The sequence below is a fragment of the Salmo salar genome, chromosome ssa06 (genome assembly GCF_905237065.1).
Source record: "Salmo salar chromosome ssa06, Ssal_v3.1, whole genome shotgun sequence".
Taxonomy (NCBI): Eukaryota; Metazoa; Chordata; class Actinopteri; order Salmoniformes; family Salmonidae; genus Salmo; species Salmo salar.
This window is the reverse complement of record NC_059447.1, coordinates 37,097,285-37,124,771: the sequence shown is the minus strand read 5'-3', so window position 1 is coordinate 37,124,771 and position 27,487 is coordinate 37,097,285. Positions and strand designations below refer to the sequence as shown.

Below are 27,487 nucleotides of genomic sequence, written 5' to 3'. Positions count from 1 at the left end.
ATGGATTAAATGCATTTTTTCTCATCAATCTACACACACTACCCCATAATGACAAAGCAAAAACAGTTTAAACTTTTTTATTTGCAAATATATAAAACAGATACCTTATTTACATAAGTATTCAGACCCTTTGCTATGAGACTCGAAATTGAGCTCTGGTCCATCCTGTTTCCATTGATCATCCTTGAGATGTTTCTACAACTTGATTGGAGTCCACCTGTGGTAAATTAAATTGATTGGACATGATTTGGAAAGGCACACACCTGTCTATTTTAAGTTCCCACAGTTGACAGTGCATGTCAGAGCAAAAATCCGGGCATGAGGTTGAAGGAATTCTCCGTAGAGCTCCGATACAGGATTGTGTCGAGGCGCAGATCTGGGGAAAGGTACCAACACATTTCTGCAGCTTTGAAGGTCCCCAAGAACACAGTGGCCTCCATCGTTCTTAAATGGAAGAAGTTTAGAACCACCAAGACTCTTCCTTGAGCTGGCCGCCTGGCCAAACTGAGCAATCGGGGAAAAGGGCCATGTTCAGGGAGGTGACCAAGAACCCGATGGTCACTCTCACAGATCTCAAGAGTTCCTCTGTGGAGATGGGATAACCTTTCAGAAGGACAACCTTCAATCAGGCCTTGAGGTAGAGTGGCCAGACAGAAGCCACTCCTCAGTAAAAGACACTTGACAGCCCACTTGGAGTTTGCCAAAAGGCACCTAAAGGGCTCTCAGACCATGAGAAACAAGATTCTCTGGTCTGATGAAACCAAGATTTAACTCTTTGGCCTGAATACCAAGCATCACGTCTGGAGGAAACCTGGTACTATCCCTATGGTAAAGCGTGTTGGCAGCATCATGCTGTGGGAATGTTTTTCAGCGGCAGGGACTGGGAGACTAGTCAGGATCGAGGGAAAGATGAACAGAGCAAAGTACAGAGAGATCCTTGATGAAAACCTGCTCCAGTGTGCTCAGGGCCTCCAGACTGGGGTGAAGGTTCAGCTTTCAATAGGACAACGACCCTAAGCACACAGCCAAGACAACGCAGGGTGGCTTCGGGACAAGTCTCTGAATGTCCTTGAGTGACCCAGCCAGAGCCCGGACTTGAACCCGATCGAACATCTCTGGAGAGACCTGAAAATAGCTGTGCAGCGACGCTCCCCATCCAACCTGACCGAACCTGAGAGGATCTGCAGAGAAGAATGGGAGAAACTCCCCAAATACAGGTGTGCCAAGCTTGTCGCGTCATACCCAAGAAGACCCTAGGCTGTAATCGCTGCCAAAGGTGCTTGAACAAAGTACTGAGTAAATGGTCTGAATACTTATGTAAATGTGATATGTTTTTTGTAAGAAATTAGCAACATTTTCTAAAAACCTGTTTTTGTTTGTGATTGAGGTATTGTGTGTAGATTGTTAATTTTCCTTATCAATGTAATGAATTTTAGAATAAGGCTGTAATGCAACAAAATGTGGAAAAAGTCAAGAGGTCTGAATACTTTGTACACATACGCATGCATACTTGCATGCATGCATACTGAACAAAAATATATAAACGCAACGTGCAACGAGTTCAAACATGTTACTGAGTTACAGTTCATATAAGGAAATCAGTCAATTGAAATACATTCATTAGGCCCAAATCTATGGATTTCACATGACTGTTGGTCACAGATACCTTAAAAACGAAGGAAGGGGCGTGGATCAGAAAACCAGGTAGTATCTGGTGTGACCATTTTTTTAATTTAAGCTTTATTTAACTAGGCAGCGTGCCTCATGCAGCGTGACATAGCCCCGTCGCATGGAGTTGTCAGGCGGCTGATTGTGGAATGTTGTCCCACTCCTCTTCAATGGTTGTGCAAAGTTGCAGGATACTCCCCTGTAGTAATTTTTGTGGCCTTATATTGTCCCCAGCACAAGGTGCACCTGTGTAATGATCGTGCTGTTTAATCAGCTTCTTGATATGCCACACCTGTCAGGTCGATGGATTATCTTGGCAAATGAGAAAAGCTCACTTACAGGGATGTAAACAAATTTGTGCACAACAAGAAATAAGCTGTTAAAATATGAATATCATACTGTGGACACGGAAGCCTTTGCATGCAATGCCCTGATGCATTTAGTGCTCAAATCTCTAACAGCTGAACCGTGAGGTGGACAATTGTTTTAGGAAAGTAGCCTCAAAATAGTCTAAAGTTTTGCATATGCTACACATTGAAACAGAAGGAATAATGTTTTTGTAATTTGTTTAAGGGTGGTTTTTAAGGACTCGTAAATGTGGCTAATTTGGCCAGCATCCTTCATTTATTGATGCTGCTGGCTGCCTCAGGTTGGATCTGAATGCATATGGATGTCCATAAAATTTCTCAAATGTCTGGTCAATAAAAATGTTCCCTGTTGTCCGGTGCCAGATTTTCCTAATGGAAACTCTGAAATGACTAATATTTTTGAATATTCACATGAAAATCTGTTGCCAATTGGATGGGTCCATATTATTTTTTTGACACCTTGAGTTGGACCAGCATGTCACTCTCTGAACAGATACAAATGTGACGGTGTTTACACAGGCAGTCCAATTCGGATATTTTTCACTAATTTGTCCTTTGCTCAATCAGATCAGTTTATTTTGCCCATAATTGTAATAGTGTGTGATTGCAGCACGCAATTTGTGGCGTTCCTGCATGTGCGCATTCCTGAATCTGTATATAAGCCCCCCCCCTTCCATAAATGGGCAAAAGAGCAGAATTGGGCTGTCTGTGTAAACACAGCCATTGTAGCAGCTATATAAGTTATAGCACGATTAGTAACTCAAATCAAAGTGCTGTCATTGGGGATGCTGAAGAACAAAGCAGCTTGTGCTGGTCTCTTGTCTTTCAGATCATTATGGTATTAGCTAGCTAGCCAAGTTCAAGTCAATGTTTCATTTGTCAAGAAAAAGCTTATGACCCAGATGGTTGTGCACAAACTGCCAGACATTCAGAATGTCTAGGGCCTAGGCCTTTGATGTTATGAACTTGAGTGAATTTCATTGACATTCCTTGTCCCAAGACTAGTTTTGTCCTAAGGAAGGATCCACTTTTGGGAGGGCCATGCCTACAACAAGTTGTCACACAGTTGATTCCCAGAAATGGGACACTTTTGCCTCCTGCTGCCCACCGCGCGCATGGATGGAACACACACTCTCATGGGCATGGCTGCTTGAGCCAAGCTCATCAAATCAAATCAAATGTATTTATATAGCCCTTCGTACATCAGCTGATATCTCAAAGTGCTGTACAGAAACCCAGCCTAAAACCCCAAACAGCAAGCAATGCATGTGAAAGAAGCACGGTGGCTAGGAAAAACTCCCTAGGAAAAACTCCCTAGAAAGGCCAAAACCTAGGAAGAAACCTAGAGAGGAACCAGGCTATGAGGGGTGGCCATTCCTCTTCTGGCTGTGCCAGGTGGATATTATAACAGAACATGGTCAAGATGTTAAAATGTTCATAAATGACCAGCATGGTCAAATAATAATAATCATAGTAGTTGTCGAGGGTGCAACAAGTCAGTAACTCAAGAGTAAGTGTCAGTTGGCTTTTTCGTAGCCGATCTTTGAGAGTATCTCTACCGCTCCTGCTGTCTCTAGAGAGTTGAGAACAGCAGGTCGGGGACAGGTAGCACGTCCGGTGAACAGGTCAGGGTTCCATAGCCGCAGGCAGAACAGTTGAAACTGGAGCAGCAGCACGGCCAGGTGGACTGGGGACAGCAAGGAGTCATCATGCCAGGTAGTCCTGAGGCATGGTCCTAGGGCTCAGGTCCTCCGAGAGAAAGAGAGAGTTAGAGAGAGCATATTTAAATTCACACAGGACACCGGATAAGACAAGAGAAATACTCCAGATGTAACAGACTGACCCTAGCCCCCCGACACATAAACTACTGCAGCATAAATACTGGAGGCTGAGACAGGAGGGATCAGAAGACACTGTAGCCCCATCCGATGATACCCCCGGACAGGGCCAAACAGGCAGGATATAACCCCACCCACTTTGCCAAAGCACAGCCCCCACACCACTAGAGTGATGTCTCCAACCACCAACTTACCGTCCTAAGACAAGGCCGAGTATAGCCAACAAAGATCTCCGCCACGGCATAACCCAAGGGGGGGGCGCCAACTCAGACAGGAAGACCACGTCCCCCTCAGTAATGGGAAGCCCAGTGAACGCCCAATAGGGTTAGAGGCAGAGAATCCCTGAGAGGGGCAAGGGCGGTTTGTTGCTCCAGCCTTTCCGTTCACCTTCACACTCCTGGGCCAGACTATACTTAATCATAGGACCTACTGAAGAGATAAGTCTTCAGTAAAGACTTAAAGGTTGAGACTGAGTCTGCGTCTCTCACATGGGTAGGCAGACCATTCCATAAAAATGGAGCTCTATAGGAGAAAGCCCTACCTCCAGCCGTTTGCTTAGAAATTGTAGGGACAATTAGGAGGCCTGCGTCTTGTGACCGTAGCGTACGTGTAGGTATGTACGGCAGGACCAAATCGGAAAGATAGGTAGGAGCAAGCCCATGTAATGCTTTGTAGGTTAGCAGTAAAACCTTGAAATCAGCCCTAGCCTTAACAGGAAGCCAGTGTAGGGAGGCTAGCACTGGAGTAATATGATCAAATATTTTGGTTCTAGTCAGGATTCTAGCAGCCGTATTTAGCACTAACTGAAGTTTGTTTAGTGCTTTATCCGGGTAGCCGGAAAGTAGAGCATTGCAGTAGTCCAGCCTAGAAGTAACAAAAGCATGGATGAATTTTTCTGCATCATTTTTGGACAGAAAGTTTCTGATTTTTGCAATGTTACGTAGATGGAAAAAAGCTGTCCTTGAAACAGTCTTGATATGTTCTTCAAAAGAGAGATCAGGGTCCAGAGTAACGCCGAGGTCCTTCAGTTTTTTATTTGAGACGACTGTACAACCATCCAGATTAATTGTCAGATTCAACAGAAGATCTCTTTGTTTCTTGGGACCTAGAACAAGCATCTCTGTTTTGTCCGAGTTTAAAAGTAGAAAGTTTGCAGCCATCCACTTCTTTATGTCTGAAACACAGGCTTCTAGCGAGGGCAATTTTGGGGCTTCACCATGTTTCATTGAAATGTACAGCTGTGTGTCGTCCGCATAGCAGTGAAATTTAACATTATGTTTTCGAATGACATCCCCAAGAGGTAAAATATATAGTGAAAACAATAGTGGTCCTAAAACGGAACCTTGAGGAACACCGAAATTTACAATTGATTTGTCAGAGGACAAACCATTCACAGAGACAAACTGATATCTTTCCGACAGATAAGATCTAAACCAGGCCAGAACTTGTCCATGTAGACCAATTTGGGTTTCCAATATCTCCAAAAGAATGTGGTGATCGATGGTATCAAAAGCAGCACTAAGATCTAGGAGCACGAGGACAGATGCAGAGCCTCGGTCTGACATCATTAAAAGGTCATTTACCACCTTCACAAGTGCAGTCTCAGTGCTATGATGGGGTCTAAAACCAGATTCGGCTTTTTCAAGAGAGGCTTTATTACTGCCACTTTTAGTGAGCTTGGTACACATCCGGTGGATAGAGAGCCGTTTATTATGTTCAACATAGGAGGGCCAAGCACAGGAAGCAGCTCTTTCAGTAGTTTAGTTGGAATAGGGTCCAGTATGCAGCTTGAGGGTTTAGAGGCCATGATTATTTTCATCATTGTGTCAAGAGATATAGTACTAAAACACTTTATCTCCCTTGATCCTAGGTCGTGGCAGAGTTGTGCAGACTCAGGACAATGGAGCTTTGGAGGAATACGCAGATTTAAAGAGGAGTCCGTAATTTGCTTTCTAATGATCATGATCTTTTCCTCAAAGAAGTTCATAAATGTATTACTGCTGAAGTGAAAGCCATTCTCCATTTGCGAATGCTGCTTTTTAGTTAGCTTTGCGACAGTATCAAAAAGAAATTTCGGATTGTTCTTATTTTCCTCAATTAAGTTGGAAAAATAGGATGATCGAGAAGCAGTGAGGGCTCTTCGATACTGCACGGTACTGTCTTTCCAAGCTAATCGGAAGACTTCCAGTTTGGTGTGGCGCCATTTCCGTTCCAATTTTCTGGAAGCTTGCTTCAGAGCTCGTGTATTTTCTGTATACCAGGGAGCTAGTTTCTTATGACAGATGTTTTTAGGGGTGCAACTGCATCTAGGGTATTGCGCAAGGTTAAATTGAGTTCCTCGGTTAGGTGGTTAACTGATTTTTGTCCTCTGACGTCCTTGGGTAGGCAGAGGGAGTCTGGAAGGGCATCAAGGAATCTTTGGGTTGTCTGAGAATTTATAGCACGACTTTTAATGCTCCTTGGTTGGGGTCTGAGCAGATTATTTGTTGCAAACGCAATAAAATGGTGGTCCGATAATCCAGTATTATGAGGAAAACATTAAGATCCACAACATTTATTCCATGGGACAAAACTAGGTCCAGAGTATGACTGTGGCAGTGAGTAGGTCCAGAGACATGTTGGACAAAACCCACTGAGTCGATGATGGCTCCGAAAGCCTTTTGGAGTGGGTCTGTGGACTTTTCCATGTGAATGTTAAAGTCACCAAAAATTAGAATATTATCTGCTATGACTACAAGATCCGATAGGAACTCAGTGAGGAACACTGCATATGGCCCAGGAGGCCTGTAAACAGTAGCTATAAAAAGTGATTGAGTAGGCTGCATAGATTTCATGACTAGAAGCTCAAAAGACGAAAACGTCTTTTTTTTTTTTGTAAATTGAAATTTGCTATCATAAATGTTAGCAACACCTCCGCCTTTGCCGGATGCACGGGGGGTATGGTCACTAGTGTAACCAGGGGGTGAGGCCTCATTTAACACAGTAAATTCATCAGGCTTAAGCCATGTTTCAGTCAGGCCAATCACATCAAGATTATGATCAGTGATTAGTTCATTGACTATAACTGCCTTGGAAGTGAGCGATCTAACATTAAGTAACCCAATTTTGAGATGTGAGGTATCACAATCTCTTTCAATAATGGCAGGAATGGAGGAGGTCTTTATACTAGTGAGATTGCTAAAGCGAACACCGCCATCTTTAATTTTGCCCAACCTAGATCGAGGCACAGACACGGTCTCAATGGGGAAAGCTGAGCTGACTACACTGACTGTGCTAGTGGCAGACTCCACTAAGCTGGCAGGCTGGCTAACAGCCTGCTGCCTGGCCTGCACCCTATTTCATTGTGGAGCTAGAGGAGTTAGAGCCCTGTTTATGTTCGTAGATAAGATGAGAGCACCCCTCCAGCTAGGATGGAGTCCGTCACTCCTCGACAGGCCAGGCTTGGTCCTGTTTGTGGGTGAGTCCCAGAAAGAGGGCCAATTATCTACAAATTCTATCTTTTGGGAGGGGCAGAACACAGTTTTCAACCAGCGATTGAGTTGTGAGACTCTGCTGTAGAGCTCATCACTCCCCCTAACTGGGAGGGGGCCAGAGACAATTAATCGATGCCGACACATCTTTCTAGCTGATTTACACGCTGAAGCTATGTTGCGCTTGGTGACCTCTGACTGTTTCATCCTAACATCGTTGGTGCCGACGTGGATAACAATATCTCTATACTCTCTACACTCGCCAGTTTTAGCTTTAGCCAGCACCGTCTTTAGATTAGCCTTAACGTCGGTAGCCCTGCCCCCTGGTAAACAGTGTATGATCGCTGGATGATTCGTTTTAAGTCTAATACTGCGGGTAATGGAGTCGCCAATGACTAGGGTTTTCAATTTGTCAGAGCTAACGGTGGGAGGCTTCGGCGTCTCAGACCCCACAACGGGAGGAGTAGAGACCAGAGAAGTTTCGGCCTCCGACTCGCTTGCTTGCTACCCTGTAGTAATTTTGCTCCGAATACATTTTTTTTTGCAACTTATATTGTCCCCTACCATTGACTTGAAGTTGACATATTGAATGATATCAGTTACACGATGGCACATTTACTCCAGATCCTTCAATGTTTTCAACAGTGCACTGTACTGAGCATGCCAGTGGTCACCAACCCAACTCTAGTCCTGGAGAGAGAGTCTGCCAACTAGGCTAATTACTGACCACCAATACCTTAATTGAGGAGTTTAAAATAGCCTGGGAAAACACTGTAGTGTACACTTGCTTTCAAGGACCAGGATTGCTGTCCACTAGAGTACAATAGCTTACTTTTTAACATAGCTGGATGGATCTTTGTTCTCGCTCATCGATCTCACATGGTTTTAATGAGTATAATGAGTCGATTTCAACCTCTGTTCACTGCCACTGGTTGTCATGGATTCCCCAGCCAATGTGCACAAGAGTGAGTTACAGTGGTAGCTGGTAGGCGACACAATGGACAAGACAAACAGAGAAACAAGCAGTCTTTTCACTAGAAAATCAAGCCGAGAACACACTGCCCCTCAATGTTGCTACACTGTTTATCTGAGAGCTAGGCTATGGCTACTCCACCACTTACCCAGTGATCTGACCTCCTCCACACACACACACACACACACACACACACACACACACACACACACACCTCCCATATAGTGAATATGTAAATGGTGCGTTACAGAGAGGAGGGTGGGACAGTAGGTTCTGACCTCATTACCCATGTTCCCCCTGGGCCTCTCTCTTCCTCATGTCCTCTTTCCATCCTCAGTGCTGTGCTGCATGAAGCACCAGCAACCTAATTAGGTTTGACCTCGTTTAATGAACTCAAAACATCTCATCTATCCATGCTCTTGTATGTATTTATTTATTTATTTATATGGATATATTTGCCACATCTGTTTCACTTTTTAACCCAAGAGACATTTCTTCATACCTCTACTTTTCTCTGAAAACATGCAAACGCAAACAGGTTTTATTAGCTGGTAGTTTACTGTACCTTCTCCTATCAGGTTTTATTAGCTGGTAATTTAGAGAATGACTTCAATTTGCACACAGATCTAACCAGGTTTTCATATGTTTGTATTTATGTGTGAGGGAGACTATTGGAAAACATTCATTCAACATTCGTTCTTTCTCTCGCCACAATGGCCAGACTGCCTAATTGGTTGTGATTGTGTTTGGCCAGTAATGTTCGTGGCCAACTGTGCTGCCTGTTCTGTGGCATCTGTCCCCTGCTTTCCTTGCCGTTAATCCAGCAGTTATTTTCGGCACCTAGTGTTCAGTGTGAAAGATCAGTGCATGGATATTAACCCTGGCTGCTAGTGTGACTGAGTGAGGACAGGCTCTGTGTGTGTTCCACAATCCAGGACTGTAAAAAAAATGTAGCATGGCAGACGGTCCCTTTATAAAGTTCATGAAAGATAGTGACTAAGGTAGGAAACATTCTCTGTGGTCATGGAGTAGGATCAGTGGTGTAAAGTACTTAAGTAAAAAGACTTAAAAGTACTACTTAAGTCGTTTTTGGAGGTATCTGTACTTTACTATTTATATTTTTGACCGCTTTTACTTCACTCCATTCCTAAAGAAAATATGTACTTTTTACTCCATACATTTTCCCAGACACCCAAAAGTACTTGTTAATTTCTAAAATAATTTGTCTAATTCACACATTTATCAAGAGAACATTCCTGGTTATCCGAACTGCCTCTAATCTGGCATACTCACTAAACACATGTTTCATTTGTAAATGATGTCTGAGTGTTGGAGTGTGCCCCTGGCTATCTGTATATAATAATACAAAAAAAAGAAAATGGTGCCATCTTGTTTGCTTTATGTAAGGAATTTGAAATGTATTTTTTACTTTTACTTTTGATACGTAAGTATATTTGAAAAGACTTTTACTCAAGTAGTATTTTACTGGGTGACTTTCACTTTTACTCAAGCCATTTTCTATTAAAGTATCTTTACTTTTACTCAAGTATGACAATTGGGTAATTTTTCCACCACTGAGCAGGATGACTTCCCATGCCTAGGGTGATGCCTTTACAAGTTCATCTGTCTGGAGTTGGGGTGTGGAGGTAGAAGACACAGGCTGCTGGGTTGAAGCAGGGCCAACATGGATGGATAGGCCTACAGTCTTTGAAAGATTACTGTTCTTCGACGTGTCCTAAATGCTATCACGAAGCCAACAGTATGCTAATGAAAAGCCCAACTGAATGTCCTAGCTTACTGAAACTTTAAATTGGAACCAATTTCTAAACAAAATGGTCTTATGACGAGGGCAAACAAGGTTATGTTTGTGTGGTGGAAGACACCCATCCCAGGCAGTAGACCGAATGGTTGTGAAACAACAATCAGCTTGGTTTATTTACAACTTAACCTCTAAGACAGGAGGACTCTGTTAAACTGGGATGTAAACCGAGCAGTTGGTACGTTCTCTCCTCGTTTCTTGGTGGTGTTTAGGGTGAACACAAAAAGATCACACTGTGTGCTGTGGCCCTCATTTTCCTGCCCCAAAACATTTGATCAGACTTCTAAAAAAAAAAAGTCCTCTGTGTTATACACATGCACACATACAGCAACTCGCTCGCAATGTCTCATAGAAGCCCACATGTTCACGTGTTCTTCTCAAATCAAAGGCCTTGGGTGTTATTTGTTCACTCTCTTTTTCGTGTGCCCTTTTGAAGGAGTAGGATGGGTCAAGAACATGGCCCAACATGATAGGAATCTCTTCCCATTAAATGGCCCTCCTCCATACTGTAACTACAGAGTTCCTTGATATCATCATCACTCTCTAACAGGCTTGTCTGTGCTTGAACTGGCCATGAAGCACCCAGCCAAAAAAGGAACTAAAGAGAAAAGAGACTAGAAGACTCCTCACTGCATATCAAAGTGTGGGAATTTCTGTTCATTATACGTGTGGTAGCAAGCCTATTTTGTTTTTCTTGTGTGAGTTGACGATGTATTTGCTTATGAAGTGTAGGGAAATCAAATAACGATGCATTACGTTTTCGTTTTTTTGTTTCACCCATCCACCACCCTCTTCGGAGGACAAAAATAAATGTTGTTTTTACAGCTTTTAATTTTTTGTACATTATATACACAGTTTACATACTTCTTTCTTTTCTTAACAATAGTTACACAGCAAGAATATACACCGATGAACAAAAATATTAACTCAACATGCAACAATTTCAAAGATTTGTCAGAGTTCCAGTTCATATAAGGAAGTCTCAGTCAATTTAAATAAATAAATTAGGCCCTAGTCTAATGACTGGGCAGGAGTGCAGCCATGGGTGGGTCTTGGAGGGCATCAAATCAACTTCATTTGTCACATGTGCCGAATACAACAAGTGTGGACCTTACCGTGAAATGCTTACTTACAAGCCCTTAACCAACAGTGTAGTTCAAGAAGAGTTAAGAAAATATTTACCAAATAAACTAAAGTAAAACATAATAACAAGTAACACAATAAAATAACAATAACGAGGCTATATACAGGGGGGGTACCAAGTCAATGTGTGGGGGTACAGGTTAGTCGAGGTAATATGTACATGTAGGTGGGGTGAAGTGACTGCTGCTACTCGCTATTTATTAAATATGCAATGTACAAACAAATGGAGGGGGGGGGGGGGTGTCAATGTAAATAGTCAGGTGGCCATTTGATCACCCACTGGGGAGCCAGGCCCAGCCACTGGGGAGCCAGGCCCAGCCACTGGGGAGCCAGGCCCAGCCACTGGGGAGCCAGGCCCAGCCACTGGGGAGCCAGGCCCAGCCACTGGGGAGCCAGGCCCAGCCAATAAGAATGAGTATTTTCAAACAAAAGGGCTTTATTACAGACAGAAATACTCCTCAGCACCCCCTTCCCACCACCCATCAGACGACCCTGCAGGTGAAGAAGCTGGATGTGGAGGTCCTGGGCTGGCGTGGTTACACGTGGTCTGTGGTTGTGAGGCCGGTTGGACGTACTGCCAAATTCTCTAAAACAACGTTGGAGGCGGCTTATGGTAGAGAAATGAACATTAAATTCTCTGGCAACAGCTCTGGTGGACATTCCTGCAGTCAGCACGCCAATTGCACGCTCCCTCAACTTGATTTCAACTGTGTTGTGATGTTTCACATAGATTCTGAACCTTCCTAATCACATAGTATCTACAGATTGTAAATTAAAGATTAATATTTTTGAAACTATTGTATTGTTGATTGATAGACTATGGCTTTCCAAATCTCCCAACAGTGCTATTTGTAGGGTTAATTTGAGGTAAATGTTGTGATTTTTCAGCCGTTCCTGAACATGTGACCAGAAACAAGCTACATAGGGGCAATACCAGAATAAATGATCTAATGATACTGTCTCTTCGTAGAAACATCTGCTGAGCTGAGCAACATTTTTTATTGAAAAACTCTTCAAGTGTTTTTTTTTTTTTTGTATCAGTTCATAAACCATGTCCCATAGAATCGGTACATCAAATCTCTTCTTTTTTACAATCTGTATGGCGCCGCTGTCAACATTTTGGTCCTCAAATGAAACTGGTATGTTTTTCAATTTATGACGATTTCTTTTAGCCAATTTTGGCCTTTTAAAGGGTAGACAAACAAGTTCCCTACCTTCGCTCCCTTCCACTTGCCTCCTCCAATTTTGCAGTAATGCGGCAATCAATTGGTTGTTTGGTGTTCTATGCAATTCATATTTATATGCAATTCATATTTGGGATGTTTCTACGGAGTCCACGTACCACAGGAAGTGCAAGACTGGGGCGCTTCCTATTTCCTGTCGGTAAAAGGTCGTCCTCCTACCTGTGGCCTCTCGCTCTCTCTCTGGCCCTTTTCCCACTTTCTCCCACTCCCCCTCTCTTTAGCAGCAGAACGCAGCCTGATTTAGCACCTCAAGGCTTGGGGTCAATGGTTGTGCATATGTAGAGAATTCTTGGAAGGCTTAACATTTGGGTAGATATGGTGACTTGAGATTCAGTATCAACAGTCTGTAAACTAAATGTTGCCTCAGACTGATTTAATATCCAGCATTCTTTTAGATGACGTCACTCATCCAATGGAACGCGCCCTGTCCTTCTTATCGAATGGTGATGAGCTGTCATGCATCTCGTGTGTATCGTCCATAATATCGCTTTCTCTCTCTCTTTTTCATGTTCCTTCTCCCCAGGACCAATATGACATCATCGACAAGCACACGCAATCCGGACTGGAACTGGTAGAGAAGTATGTCAAGTTTGTGAAGGAGAGGACGGAGATAGAGCAGAACTATGCCAAGCAGCTGAGGTAGGCCTCATTCTTCATGGTTCCTCAGACCTCATTCCTGCGTGTGTGCCCACAGCAGTTGATGTTTGTGCTCAAAAGCTGTTTTATGAAATGTATGTGGTGTCTTATGACTAGTTTGGGGCAGAATTGAACTTGTCTCCCCCCTGTTGGCATTGCCCCAGCCCAGACAGTCCCAGAAACACTGCCCTCATTCTTAAGCTTGAGCCTGCATTACTGCCTCCCTTTTTCTCTATTCCTAACTCTCACTCCGAGTGCGTCTGTCAGTATCTGCTGCTGTGCTCTGGTGGAGAGGAGAGGAAGTGGGAGCAGACTGGCACATGATGGACAGGATGTGGTCAGAGAGAGCTCTAATGAAAGAAGGAAGAATAGGAGAAGTGACTCTGTTTTTACATGGATGTCCTTCTTGACTGTCATTTTGCATTGGCTTTCCCTTAAAAGGGCAGTGCAGTCAGAAACATGATATCCTTTGTTTTTTATATATATATTACCACAGTGAGGTTGGAATAATACAGTGAAATTGTGACAATTATGATAATGCCCTTTTAGTGTAAGAGCTTGTTTGGCTGGGTGTTTTTTTAGACCTAGATATTAATAGGAGACCAATAACAGCTAGCTTTCAGGTTACACATCCTTCCCATTAGGCTCCTCTCTGACCACTCCCAGACAGACCACTCAGTCTTAGCAGAATTCTTGCTTGAGCTATTTTTGTTTTCTTTTTGACCATTTTAATTCAAAACAATTACAGTGAGGTAATTAATTGTTACCTAGAAATGATTTGATATTGAGATAAAAACGTCAAAAAGGAAAGATCAACTGTGCCAGTGGACTGGGGCGGTCTTGCCTACAAGAAGCAAATATTTGTGTGTTGTTTCTTAGAGGTGTGGATTGATTTTAAATTGAATCATTTCTATTAAACACAAACTGTAACCAATTTAGGTGGGTAGAACTTCTTCATTGAGATTTGAATAGATATCCTAATTTGATGCGTTGTGTTTTCCTATCATTTAGGATAATTCAGTTTGCATCTGTGCTTTTGACATATTCAATCTTCCAGACTACTTACCATATCTTCCCCCTCTCCTAATATTGACAGAAATCTAACAAAGAAATACAATCCTAAACGAGGCTGTAAAGAGGAACAGGAATGCAGGTGAGCTGTTGTGGGCTTGTGTGTGTGTGAATGTGTGTGTGTGCATAAAATACATGTGCTGTATTTGTACCTGCCCAGGCCAGCTGTGATCTTCAATAGGACTTTCAGTTCCTAATCAGACATAGAGAAGGAAAACAAAGCTTGACTACAATAAAACACCAACAATACATGACGTAATTTCAATGACGTGTTTTCAAACTGCTTTCCTGTCTATAGTACTGTAGTTGGAGAGGCTATGGCAGCACCTGCAGAGCAATGCAAATGACTGCTACTATACCCCCTGAGAGGGAAACGGGAATAAGGAAGTAATGGACCTATCATTACCTGGCTAACACAGCTATTTAAGCAACAGTGTATGTAACTTCCTCTCAACACCAAAATCCATTACAGATCTCATCTCTTCTGTACCCCCCCCCCCCCTCCCATAGGTTCTCCAACCACCAGTCCTTCCTGGACATCCTGAATGAGATGAACGACTACGCAGGACAGAGGGAGCTGATTGCTGAGAACATGATGATGAACATCTGCATCGAACTCACCAAGTACCTGCAGGAGCTCAAGATGGAGCGCAAGACGGTGAGAGAGAGAGAGATTCACACTGAGAGGGAAGGATGGAGGAGTTCAAAACTCTGATTATTATAGTGAGGGCGAGTGAAGATGGGTGGGAGCTAGGGAAAGGGAGGGAGAGTATGAAGGAGACAGGAAGGACCAGCAGAGATTTGTAGGTTCCTCTGTTAAGGCACAAAGGTAGCCTTACTTGGGTTGTCTCGTAGGGGGGGTGGTCACTGTCGTGTTGTCGTCCTCTGAAAGGAGAGGAATGCCTTGGCCCAACCCCAATGGAATATAGAACGCACACAAACACTATAAAGTCTCCCAGTAGACATGACCCACAGACAGACAGGCTGCTATTTGTTTACCATCTGTTTTGTTCAGTGGTTTTTGGTGGTATTCTGTACCCAATGGCCCTGTCTAAGTAGGGACCGTCATGTTATCATCCTAGTGTTCTTGGTGTCTCATGTGTCCTCTCTCTGTTTGTCTGTTTGCAGCATCTGTCGGAGGCCAAGAAAGCCCAGCAGAGTTTGGAGAGCACCTATAAGCAGCTCGACAGTGTAAGTTTGTTTACATGTCAGGCCGTCAGCCAATAACTCCCCTCTTCCAAAGGGAAAATCTACTTTGTTGGTAGAATACTAATGTATACATCCTCTCTATACAGTAGGCCTATACTCTGCTTGTCAGTGAACAACTGTTTATTCTTTCTGTTCAGTCAAAGGGCAATGTTTTGTCCAGTCACTGTCCTCCATTGTCTATAGCGGTGAAAGCAGTCAAATGTTTCTGAATGCTCTCTCATATTGTCTGCTTTTTGTCTGCTGTAAGTGGGGTCATTGTTACATCAGTGAAAGGGACGTTTGTTCACTAGTTGTGAGTGCATGCATGTGTGTGTGGTGACTCAGGTGACCAGTATTTGTAATATACAGTAAAAAGAGATGAGGAGCTCCTTTTTAAAGCAGGGGTAGGGAACCAAAACGAGACCAGAAGCCAGCAGCACTCCAGCCCATTGCTCGTCACTGTATGGGTCAGCACCACTGACTTAAACCACTGATGTTCCAGCCCCATTCAGTAAAGCCAGGTGCTAGTGGCCATAGGGCAAGTGTTCACTAGCCTTGGGTGAAGCAGAGGTCTCGCTTGTACACAATAGTAGAGTCTATTCTATTCTATTCCATTCAAAGAATGCCCACAGAGCACAGTATTGGGTTAGCTAAGATCAACATGGATGTGCTTCTGTCTCTCTCTGTGTTTTAGAGTAAGAAACGTTTTGAGAGGGAGTGGCGGGAAGCGGACAAAGCTGCTCAGTATGCCGAGAAAACTGACCAGGACATCAACGCTACGAAGGCCGACGTCGAGAAGGTAGTAGGACACCAACACAGAATAAAAAGAACACAGGTTTTCGTTTTCCGTTGCAAAACGTTTTCCTACGGTGTGCCCTACTGAACACAATCCAGCTGTCCTACTTGTCCTGTTTCCCCTTTAAACAGTGGAATGTGAGCCACCAGACCGACCTGTGTGTGACCTGTGTGTTTGTTTTGTTACCTGTGTCCAGGCCAAACAGCAGGCCAACATGAGGACACACATAGCGGAAGAGTGTAAGAACGACTACGCCGCCCAGCTGCAGAAATACAACAAGGAGCAGAGCCAGTTCTACTTCAGCGACATGCCTCTCATCTTCAACGTAAGGCAGAGACTCTCACCTGTCCATCCTGACCTTAGCCTAGCTTTCCTTCCTTCTGCTGGAACTATTTTAAATGCTAACATTTGGTTCAACAGACACTAAAAACACAGCAGACCTTTTCGAGGTTGTTCTCCTGTAATCAGGCACCAAGACGTGGCAGATCTGATTGAGTGACGTCCTGTATGTGCCTCCTCTCCCGATAGAAACTCCAGGACATGGATGAGAGGCGGGTGAGGAAGCTGGCGCAGGGCTACGTCTTGTTCTCAGACACGGAGAGGCACGTGATGCCCATTATCGGGAAGTGTCTGGAGGGCGTCACTAAAGCGGGCACTAATGTCAACGAGAGGAATGTGAGTGGGCCGTACTGTACTGCATGTATACAAAACAAACCCAGACGTAACGTATCGTAGATGCATGTGGTCCAATGAAGTTTGACAGAATGTGAGGGAAATGGGTATGAAACACAAATCCTTTGAAATGCTTTGGTATTGTTGGTCTGTGTTTCACTGTCATAATGTAACCTACTGTCCCTGCAGGACTCCATAGCTCTTATAGAGCAGTACAAGTCAGGCTTTGAGCGTCCTGGGGACCTGGACTTTGAGGACTACAGTCAGGGCATCAACCGTACCTCCTCAGACAGCAGCCTGGGCACCCTCGGTACCCCCAAAGGCCCCCTGGAGCTGCTGGGCAAGAACAGGAGCAAACCGTTCTGGCTGTTCAGCAAGAAGAGTAAGGTAGGCTGCTAGTAGCACCACTCCTCCTCCTCACAGACACAATGGCTAGTTTACACCCCTGGAACACCCCACTCCCATGACTCAGTTCTGACTAGCTGAGTAACACTCTGAATTAGGAATAGACATTATTATCCTAATCTACAATTCATGCCCAAATCAGGTGATTTCACTCCTATGAAGGAGTGGATTTCTTTAGTGTTTGAAATGATCAGCGCTCCAAGGTGCAGGTAGATAAACCATGAGCAGTGTGTGTCAGTGTTGAGGCAGAGGGGCTGAATCAGGGAGACAGTGTCTGGGAACGTCCCTCTGGGGACCACCTCTGGGGACCACCTCTGGGGACCACCTCTGTCACTTTGGTCCTGAAGCTGTGGTCTCATACACAATCCTTCCTGTTCCCAGAGCTCTGCATGTACATACTGCATGGCCCCCCTCTCTCTCTCACACAGACACACACACACACACCTTTCTAGAACTGGTATGTGCATGGCTGTGTCCCTGGCCTGTCTGTGAATAAGCCCCCTCTGACTTTCTGCAGCGTGTGACTGACTGTGGTTTCCAATAGGTCAACTCTACTGGCAGGCAGCGTTCTGCAGAGCTTGTGCTTTCATCAGCACAGACGGGCACAAACACATTGAATTTTCCGCTACAAACACACTGCTATTATACTGTATTATACTGGCCTGGACTATAACATTAGCAGTCAAAGCACCACAATGACACCTTTGGGAAATGCCAACCATCAGGGATGATAGTGGGACAGGGAGGGATGACTAGTTCCAGGTCACCTCATTTTTGCTGTGTTCTCTCTACACCGTCGTTGGAGATCACGGATGACGTTGGACCACTAGAGGACGTCTAGATCTAGAATACATGTCCCTTAATCAGGCCTCCTGAGCCACTCTGAAATGACTGAAAATAAACTAGACAGGAATGTTGAGAGGACAGCAAACTAACACCTAGCTAACCTACATCATGGCCAGCCTCTACCCACTGCTGCATCTCTCTCTCCCCTCCCTCCAGTCTCTTCCAGCACTTTCCTCCTGCTACATGTCTGATTGGCTACCCTGCTGACTGCTGTCCAATCCTGTTCCTCTAATACACCGCGCCCACCTCCCATCCTGTCTGTGTGGTGCACCGCTCTGTGTCATCGCTCCTGCTCTCCCCAAGGAATTGGTTCAGTAATTATTAGAGCTAACTTTCATATTGGCCTGTGAGAAAGAGCTTTGGATGTAATTTGTAAAATGTCTACCCACTGCACAACACTGCACAACACTGATTCAAACAGCTCCTAGTTAAAATGCTATTTAGTCCAGGACTACCGTATGTCTAGGCTAATCTGTGTCTGAGAAACCAGCCTGTCGAGTTGACTATATTCTCCCTCACTGCTCCTCACTTGGTCATGTGGTTACACCATCATGCCAACGTTCAGTAGTTCCCACCAGCTTAGAGACCTGCCATGTGTCTTATTACCCGTATTACAAGCATGTATACCAGGCCCAGACGTATAGGGTGTCCTTTGTACATAGTTCAGTCTACCTGTGTGTCTGTGTCCAGATTGAGGTTAACCAATGGAACCTCCCATTGGTCCACTCCAATCTGTCAATCTTGTTCCTCACGTAGGCTCACTCTACTCTACCCTTCATCGTGGCTTGTGTTTTGTTGGTGTTGGGGCTGTGGTGCTGTACTGGTGTTTCGTTGCTGGTGTTGTGGCGTTATGTGAATGACCCGGTGACTGTGGGCTTCTGCAGGGGTAACTGCTGCAGTGTTGTCTTCTCTGTGTGGTGTGCTTAAGGTGTTGATGGTGTCTCTCTCTCTTTCCCTTGTCATCTGTTTTTGTCCTCCCTCCCCTCCCTCTCTCCCTCCATGCCACCCCCTCCCCTGCATACCCCCTCCCTGGGTGTCTGTGCTTCACCCCACCCCAGCTCTCTCCCTCCCCCTCCTCACTCACCCCCTTGTCCACGCCGCCCGCCCCCTCGCCCGCTAACGGACCCCCCTCCCCCAAGTTTGGCCGGGACCCATTGTCGTACTGTTTGAAGGAGATCAATAAGACAGTAAAACCCAGAATATCCTCCTTCCGGACCCTCGGGCGAACGGTGAGTCATCAGGGTCAGGGGCCACAACGTCTCCTCACAAAGGCCTCCGCCAACCTGTTTGGTCGATCAACCTGTTCTGTCTTATTGTTCCAGGAAATGACTGAATACGTCCAATCAAAACGGACTAAATTAATGAGCAAAATGTTTTAGGTTTCAGGTGTTGACCTTTCAGAGTGGAAAAACAGAATATTTGAAGGTGTCATACACTGAGTATGCCAAACATTAAGAACACCTTCCTAATATTGAGTTAGTCGTGCCCCCCCCCCCCAGCGTCCCCTTTTTTGCCCTCAGAATAGCCTTAATTTGTCGGGGCGTAGACCCTATAAGGTCTTTAAAGCGTTCCACAGGGATGCTGGCCCATGCTGACTCCAATGTTTCCCACGGTTGTGTCAAGATTGCTGGATGCCTTTGAGTGGTGGACTATTTTTGATACACACAGGAAACTGTTGAGCGTGAAAAACACAGCAGTGTTGTAGTTCTTGACACAAACCAGTGTGCCTGGCACCTACTACCATACCCTGTTCAAAAGCACTTCAATATTTTGTCTTGCCCATTCACTCTCTGAATGGCACACACACACAATCCATGTCTCAAGGCTTAAAAATCTTTCTTTAACCTTAGAGCAGGGTTCCTTCATGTTTTTTATACTCTGAATACACAGTGCATTCAAAGTATTCAGACCCCTTGACTTTTTCCACATTTTGTTATGTTACAGCCTTATTCTAAAATTAATTACGTTGTTTTGTTTTTATCCTCATCAATCTACACCCACATTTTACATAAGTATTCAGACCCTTTACTCAGTACTTTGTCGAAGCACCTTTGGCAGCGATTACAGCCTCGGGTCTTCTTGGGTATGACACTACAAGCTTGGCACACCTGTATTCAGGAAATTTCTCCTATTCTTCTCTGCAGATTCTCTCAAACTCTGTCAGGTTGGATGGGGAGTGTCGCTGCACATCTATTTTCAGGTCTCTCCAGAGATGTTCAAGTCCGGGCTCTGGCTAGGCCACTCAAGGACATTCAGAGACTCGTCCTGAAGCCACTCCTGCATTGTCTTGGCTGTGTGCTTAGGGTCGTTGTTCTGTTGGAAGGTGAACCTTCGCCGCAGTCTGAGGTGCTGAGTGCTCTGGAGCCGGTTTTCATCAAGGATCTCTCTGTATTTTGCTCCATTCATCTTTCCCTCAATCGTGACTAGTCTCCCAGTCCCTACCACTGAAAAACATCCCCACAGCATGATGCTGCCACCACCATGCTTCACTGTAGGGATGGTGCCAGATATCCTCCAGATGTGATGCTTGGCATTCAGGCCAAAGAGTTTAAATCTTGTTTTCATCAAACCAGAGAATCTGGTTTCTCATGGTCTGAGATTCCTTTAGGTGCCTTTTGGCAAACTCGAAATGGGCTTTCGTGTGCCTTTACTGAGGAGTGGCTTCCGTCTGGCCACTCTACCATAAAGGCCTGATTGGTGGAGTGCTGCAGAGATGGTTCTCCTTCGGGAAGGTTTTCCCATCTCAACAGAGGAACTCTAGAGCTCTGTCAGTGACAGTCTGGTTCTTGGTCACTGACCATGACCCTTCTCCCCCGATTACTCAGTTTGGCCGGGCAGCCAGCTCTAGAAAGAGTCTTGGTGGTTCTAAACTTCTTCCATTTAAGAATGATGGAGGCCACTTTGCTCTTGGGGACCTTCAATGCTGCAGAAATGTTTTGGTACCCTTCCCCAGATCTGTGCCTCGACACAATCCTGTCTCGGAGCTCTACGGATAATTCCTTCGACCTCATGGCTTGTTTTTTTTGCTCTGACATGCACTGTCAACTGTGGGACCTTATATAGACAGGTGTGTGCCTTTCCAAATCATGTCCAATCAATTGAATTTACCACAAGTGTACTCCAATCAAGTTGTAGAAACATCTCAAGGATGATCAATGGAAACAGGATGCACTTGATCTTAATTTCGAGTCTCATAGCAAAGGGTCTGAATACTTATGTAAACAGTTTTAATCTGTTTTTGCTTTGTCATTATGGAGTATTGTGTGTAGATTGATGAGAAATGTTTTATTTAATACATTTTAGAATAAGGCTGATAACATAACAAAAAGATGATGGGTCTGAATACTTTCCGAATGCACTTTGTATATATATTTAAGCAATAAAGCTCCTCGGGTGTTTGTGGTATATGGCCAATAAGCCACGGCGAAGGGCTGTTCTTATGCGTGACACAACACGGAGTGCCTGGATACAGCTCTTAGCCATGGTATATTGGCCATATACCACAAACACCCGAGGTGCCTTATTGCTATTATAAACTGGTTACCAATGTAATTAGAGCAGTAAAAATAAATGTTTTTTCATACCCGTGCTATACAGTCTGATTTACCACGGCTTTCAGCCAATCAACCTTCAGGGCTCGAAACACCCAGTTCTCACACACACACACACACACACACACACACACACACACACACACACACACACACACACACACGTTGTCTGTTTCTCTCTCCCTCAGAGGCTCACTCCAGAGAGGATCATAGTAATGGTAATACTAGAGTGGTGTCTGTGTGGGGTGTTAAAGGGTGTCTCAGCTTCTCACATCGACGGGGAATCTCACACATGACCACCTCTCCATCAGTACAATTGAACAAGCATCTTGGTCTCAAACGTCACACTAAAGTCTGCTTGTTTACCTTCTCGAATCAATGCTGGAATGTTCACGCTGTAGTTCAGCTGCTAGCACATGAACTGGAACACAGCCAGATTCAAATTCAACTTTGGATGCGAAGCAGAGGGCTGAAAACATGGCCTGTCTGTCTGTCCGTTTGGAGTTAGAGTTGAAGTGGTGGCCACCTGGTGGATTAGGGGTGTAACAACACTTAACTCAAGTCACTGCAGCATTGGAGAAACATTATCTAATTTGTACAATTTGACCGATATTTTGGCTTCAGTTTACCTCCATTGTATTACTCGTCTGTCACTATGATAACCTCTTTCCTTTAAACGTTCACTACAAAACCCAATGGAAGAGATCCTAAAAACAGGTTCTTATTTGGGTGGGTGTGCTGCCAATGGGAAGGTGCTGGGAAGAATTATATGGGTGAAAATGGTGGTGGTTTTGGGTTCAGCTCACTGTAAAAACGAAGTATATCTGTTTGTTTTTGCTTTAGAGTGAACAATGTCGTTACTAGAGGTTAAGTATGTTTTCTAGTCATCAACCGTTTCCCTTGAGCTGAACCATGACCACAGACTAGAGGAAATGCCAGAGCTAGTTGTGGGTGACGGGGTGTCTTCCGCTCCTACCACGTGCCATGGTGATAGAGAACGTGTGTGTGTGTGTGTGTGTTAAAGTGACTGTTCCTCCCTGTGCGTTTTCTCAGCCCACGGTGATGGAGGACTTTGGCCATCTCCCCCCCGAGCAGCGCAGGAAGAGGTTACAACAGAAACTAGATGACATTGGCAAGGAGTTGCAGAAAGAAGTGGACCAGAGGTGTGTGTGGGGGAGTTTGACTGACTGCTGTGGCAACCATCTCTGTGACTACTGACAACTGCTCCCAACATTGTGTGTGTGTGTGTGTGTGTGTGTGTTGTTTACCAATTACTGCACTCCACAGGGATGCATTTCCACAGAGAATCAATCCACCTCTCATCTTCTCTCTCTTTCCCTCTCTCTCTGTGTTGCTCTGTCTCTGTGTGTGTGTCTCTCCAGTGAGGCCCTGGAGAAGATGAAGGATGTGTATGAGAAGAACCCCCAGATGGGAGACCCTGCCAGCCTGTCTCCCCAGATCAACCAGACAGCCCAGAACATGGAGAGACTGAGAGGAGAGCTCAACAAGTATGAGGTAATGGACTCCCCTCTACTGGCCGCAGTCATGTACTGCATGCCATGTTCTCATATTCAAGCTAGAATACATATTGTTTGTTACCTCTTCACATAGTTCTTTGTAAACACAGACCTCATGTTTTCCTTAATTTAATATACTAACCCTTTTCCCCTCTCTTTGACTTGGTCTCACTCACAATCTGTCACGAGCACAGTCTTTAGGAAACACTGGTATATTTCCTCCGTGCTTTGTTTCGTAGTCATGGCTGTCAGAGGCAGGAAGGCGAGGGGATTTGGTGCTCAGGAGAGATACATTGCGAGAGGATGCGTTGAGCTACAGGTCTCACTCCAACAACAACGGCAGCACTCACGAACCATACAGGTTAGAAACCAGACGCTGAGGCTTCACTCATGGCTGTCAGTGAATGTACTGTAGTCGTATATCTATGTTTATTATTAAGCACATGTGTGTTTCTCCCTCCAGCCCTGACGGAACCCACTCTGAAGAAGGCGCCCCAGATCCCTCTCATGCCATCTACGCCGAGTTTGACGATGACTTTGAGGAGGAAGTGGAGGAGCTTGTCGCTCCCATCGGCCAATGTACAGCCATGTACAACTTCCCAGGTAGGTGTGGATGGGTCACAATGACACTAATGTACTCAACACTATTATGGTATAACACACTTGTACATGGCGATAGTGTAACATGCTGTCATGTCCCTGCTAGGTGCCAGTGAGGGGACCATCACCATGCAGGAGGGGGAGGTGTTGTCTGTAGTGGAGGAGGATAAAGGTGATGGCTGGACCAGGGTCCGCAGGGCCAACGGGAATGAGGGCTACATCCCAACATCCTACGTCAGCATCAGCCTCAGCAAGTGACCCGACACCCATCCCACCCACACGAGGCCCGAGGGAACGGCCAATCATCACTGACGATGATTCCAAAATACTGTGGCAGCTCTCTCATGGGACCAATGTGGGCGGTACCATCTGGGTGTCCGTAAGGAGACTACTAGGGCCAATCGAGTTGCTTTGATTTCCTCACTGAGATGCGCACCCATGATTTCTTTCCCCTCTGCTGGCCAGAGAAGATGTAGTCAATTGTGCTTTTGGTTCCTTCTGGCTTGTACGTCGGTACCAGGTCACTATACTTACCACAAGCCACACATTTTCATCGTAGTTCTCCTTGATATTATCACAGTGTGTTTGTGGTTGTGGTTTAGTAGTAGATATCATAGCAGGACTGATGATCTAGATTAGAATGCTGCACCAACCAACATGACCATATGCCCTCACCTCACTGTGGGAAGGCTTCTCCTTTTCACAGTGAGAGGAGGAAGAGAAGTGCTGTTGTCAGGGCCGTACTGGAGCGTTTGACATCAGGGTTGTGTTCAGTAAGGATAAAACGTTTTGAAACCGAGTGAAACAGAGGTACTACCTGAACTTGTCCAATGAGAACACAGTGCTACAGTGTTCCCTACTGAACAGCAGCCAGGATAAGTAAGTATAACCTACTCTCTCTATCACTCCCATGCAGCCAGAATGTTAACTGATCACGTTCTTGCTCTTCTTCATATTTGCACACGGCGTTTTGGACAAAGAACATTTGCTCAGATAAAGGAAGTGTCTCAACACAGGTCTATGGGCACTGCATTTCAGTAGGAAAGCCACTATTCAGATCAGATATACTCACCAGTTAGCGTGACTTTATTTCCTTGTGCTCTGATGTGTGTGTGTGTGTATGTATATATTAAAGCCCCCTTAGAGAGACATGCACATACTGATAGCAATAAAGAAATGTTTCAGACAATCACAGCCGTATCTTCACTACAGCTCAGTTTCAAGCCATCGACATAAATGGCCTATACGAGAGATCTTTTATAGCTCTTGATTCTGAATGGTAAATAATGAATTGTTTGTATTGAGATAATATAATTTATTAAGTATGTGTAGGTTGCTACATTTAAAAGAGTTAAAGTTTAAGGCATGTTTTGGTTTATATCATAGGAGTTAACTCCCATTTGTACTTTTCCCTGCAAACACAGTGGACTGTCTGTATCCAGAGGTGAGATGGATACCAGTAAATTGTTGCAGACAGAATATGTGCAGCGTTAAGACTATCGTATTTGTTATAAAATAATATATTTTAGCTATCACTACACCACTATTGTCTTATTAGCTTTTTAACCTTATGAATAAAGATGTGTATCTTCGTGAGGTGAATGTGTCCATTTTGTCTGGAGTTTAAACGACACTCCAGTTTTGAGCCACGCAGGAATATTCCTAACGTAAAAACTCACTCGCATGTCAAGGTGCCTTTCTGGTTAAAAGCATTGTGTATATACCTAACATCCAAATGTCTTCTGTTTTTAAGACTAATAAATGTAACACACATTTCAAAGTTCAAGTGGTTGTATCATTTATTCATGTCTTTTTTTATTGCGAATGTTTGTCTTGCATAGAGCCAACCGTTGTATTATTTATAAGAGAGCAAGTTGGTCCCCAAGAAATAAGATGCATTTGAATGAGATGAGAAAATGCCTAGAAATATCAGGTGCATGTACATACTCTTAAAGGGAAAGGCTGTTGGGGTTCTTCAAATTTGAAACTTCTTCAAAGAACCCCTTTTAATGGATCCTCAAATAACCTTTTGGGGTACATTTTTTAACTATTCCTCCCCTTCCCCTCCCCTGTTGTTGTTGTTAATAATATGCATATAAATATTTCAGTGTTTAATTATCATTTTAGTTGTAAAGCAGAATAAAAAAATCTAAATGAGGCAAACTCCCAGCAGAACCCCAAGTCCTCTGGTGTGTTAATGTTATTACATTTTTTTAACTAGGCAAGGCAGTTAAGAACAAATTCTTATTTACAATAATGGCCTACCGGGGAACAGTGGGTTAACTGCCTTGTTCAGGGGCAGAACGACAGATTTTTATCTTGTCAGCTCGGGATTCAGTCCAGCAACCTTTCAGTTACTGGCCCAACGCTCTAACCACTAGGCTACCTGCCGCCCCAAATGGTTAATGTGTTGATGTATCCACAGCCAGAATGATTTTGCAGTGTATGGTGATTTAACAGGTTTCCTGTTACATTCATCAGAGGTGAAGGGAGGGTGAAGTCTGTGAATCCCAAAAATAGTAATTATACAGATGATTAACAAAACATGCACATGACAGGTATTCATACATTGGTTTTTGTGGTAAATGTGAATTCAAAAAACCTGTGTTAATGGGTGTCATACACATACCATGTCCATCATGTAGAGGCCTATGGGGTATTCATTAAAGAAGTAAGGGAGGAGGATGCTAAATTTGATCTGCATACCAATACCAATTGACATAACTTTGTATGCCTCCTCATCTGTATTCCTGCAGACACAAAAGTGAGCAGTTCAGTCATCTGCACCCAATACAGCTAGCCTTCAACATATTCTTATAGCCTACATATTCTTACCTCTTTCTCAATTGATATCCATTGAATTGTCCATTTTCTGTTTTAGAAAGATTTGCACAAATATAAAAAGCTAGATGGTATCATCATAAAAAAATATCAGTTTAGATCATACAGGGGACAAACCTTACCTTAAATTGAGGAGATCTTTACATTTTTCAGTTAAGTGACTGCCCTTGCTGTCTCAAATTAAAATCCAAATGTTTCTGTTGGGCAGTTAGGTTCCTGCAAGAACCCCCAATAACTAAGGAGGTTCCTCAAAGAACAGGGTTCTTTGAAGAAACCTTTAGGGACAATTTTCATTGTGAAGAACCCTAAGGTTCTTCAAAGGACTTTGAGGATCTTAGAAGAACCCTTGTTGAACCCCTCATTTCTAGAGTGTATAGCAGAGTCACAGCAGATGGCACTATTGCTGTAGTGTATCATTTCTTGTGATCTGATATCCAAATAGCCTCGTCCTCTATCCTGCTCTCTCTGAGCGGGGTATTCAAACTATTTATTAAGCCTTCCTAAACCTGTTTAATATTATGTACACCAATAATTTGCATGCATCATTAACACCTATTCACTTGAAAACATACCAACTACAGAGGTTATTTTCACGCACGCCCTGCTAATCACGGTGCGCTTGCGCTCATTCCGAACATTGGCCTCTGCTTGATCAAAACAAGGACTTTTTTTAGTGATCTAAAAGTCCTTCAATAACTGATTGATCTTTTGAATAATAATGATGCTCTGTATGGGGGCCCTCACAGAGGAAATTATACCTTTCCTTTCTAACACCTAATTGGCTTGCTGCTGCGCTCAAGGCCAAGTGACCACCAGGCAGCATTGACCGGTCAGTTGATTG

General features: G+C 44.2%; 1 protein-coding gene across 3 annotated transcripts in view; it reads left to right on the top strand.

Moving 5' to 3' along the window:
* trip10a (thyroid hormone receptor interactor 10a) overlaps positions 1-25,585 on the top strand; it is a 28,660-nt gene extending 3,075 nt beyond the window's left edge. The window contains exons 1-15 of one of the 3 annotated variants that reach the window (XM_014203921.2): positions 13,047-13,162; positions 14,256-14,312; positions 14,529-14,617; positions 14,741-14,888; positions 15,359-15,421; positions 16,113-16,217; positions 16,411-16,539; positions 16,743-16,889; positions 17,076-17,273; positions 19,196-19,366; positions 22,742-22,851; positions 23,071-23,203; positions 23,445-23,566; positions 23,669-23,808; positions 23,912-25,585. In XM_014203921.2, the coding sequence (XP_014059396.1) occupies positions 14,307-14,312; positions 14,529-14,617; positions 14,741-14,888; positions 15,359-15,421; positions 16,113-16,217; positions 16,411-16,539; positions 16,743-16,889; positions 17,076-17,273; positions 19,196-19,366; positions 22,742-22,851; positions 23,071-23,203; positions 23,445-23,566; positions 23,669-23,808; positions 23,912-24,063 (1,713 nt within the window). In that variant the 5' untranslated portion in view covers positions 13,047-13,162; positions 14,256-14,306 and the 3' untranslated portion in view covers positions 24,064-25,585. Of the gene's footprint in view, positions 1-13,046; positions 13,163-14,255; positions 14,313-14,528; positions 14,618-14,740; positions 14,889-15,358; positions 15,422-16,112; positions 16,218-16,410; positions 16,540-16,742; positions 16,890-17,075; positions 17,274-19,195; positions 19,367-22,741; positions 22,852-23,070; positions 23,204-23,444; positions 23,567-23,668; positions 23,809-23,911 lie in introns of those variants that run through there. The other 2 variants (XM_014203920.2, XM_014203923.2) reach the window with 2 other exon arrangements.
* The last annotated feature ends 1,902 nt before the right edge of the window (positions 25,586-27,487 follow it).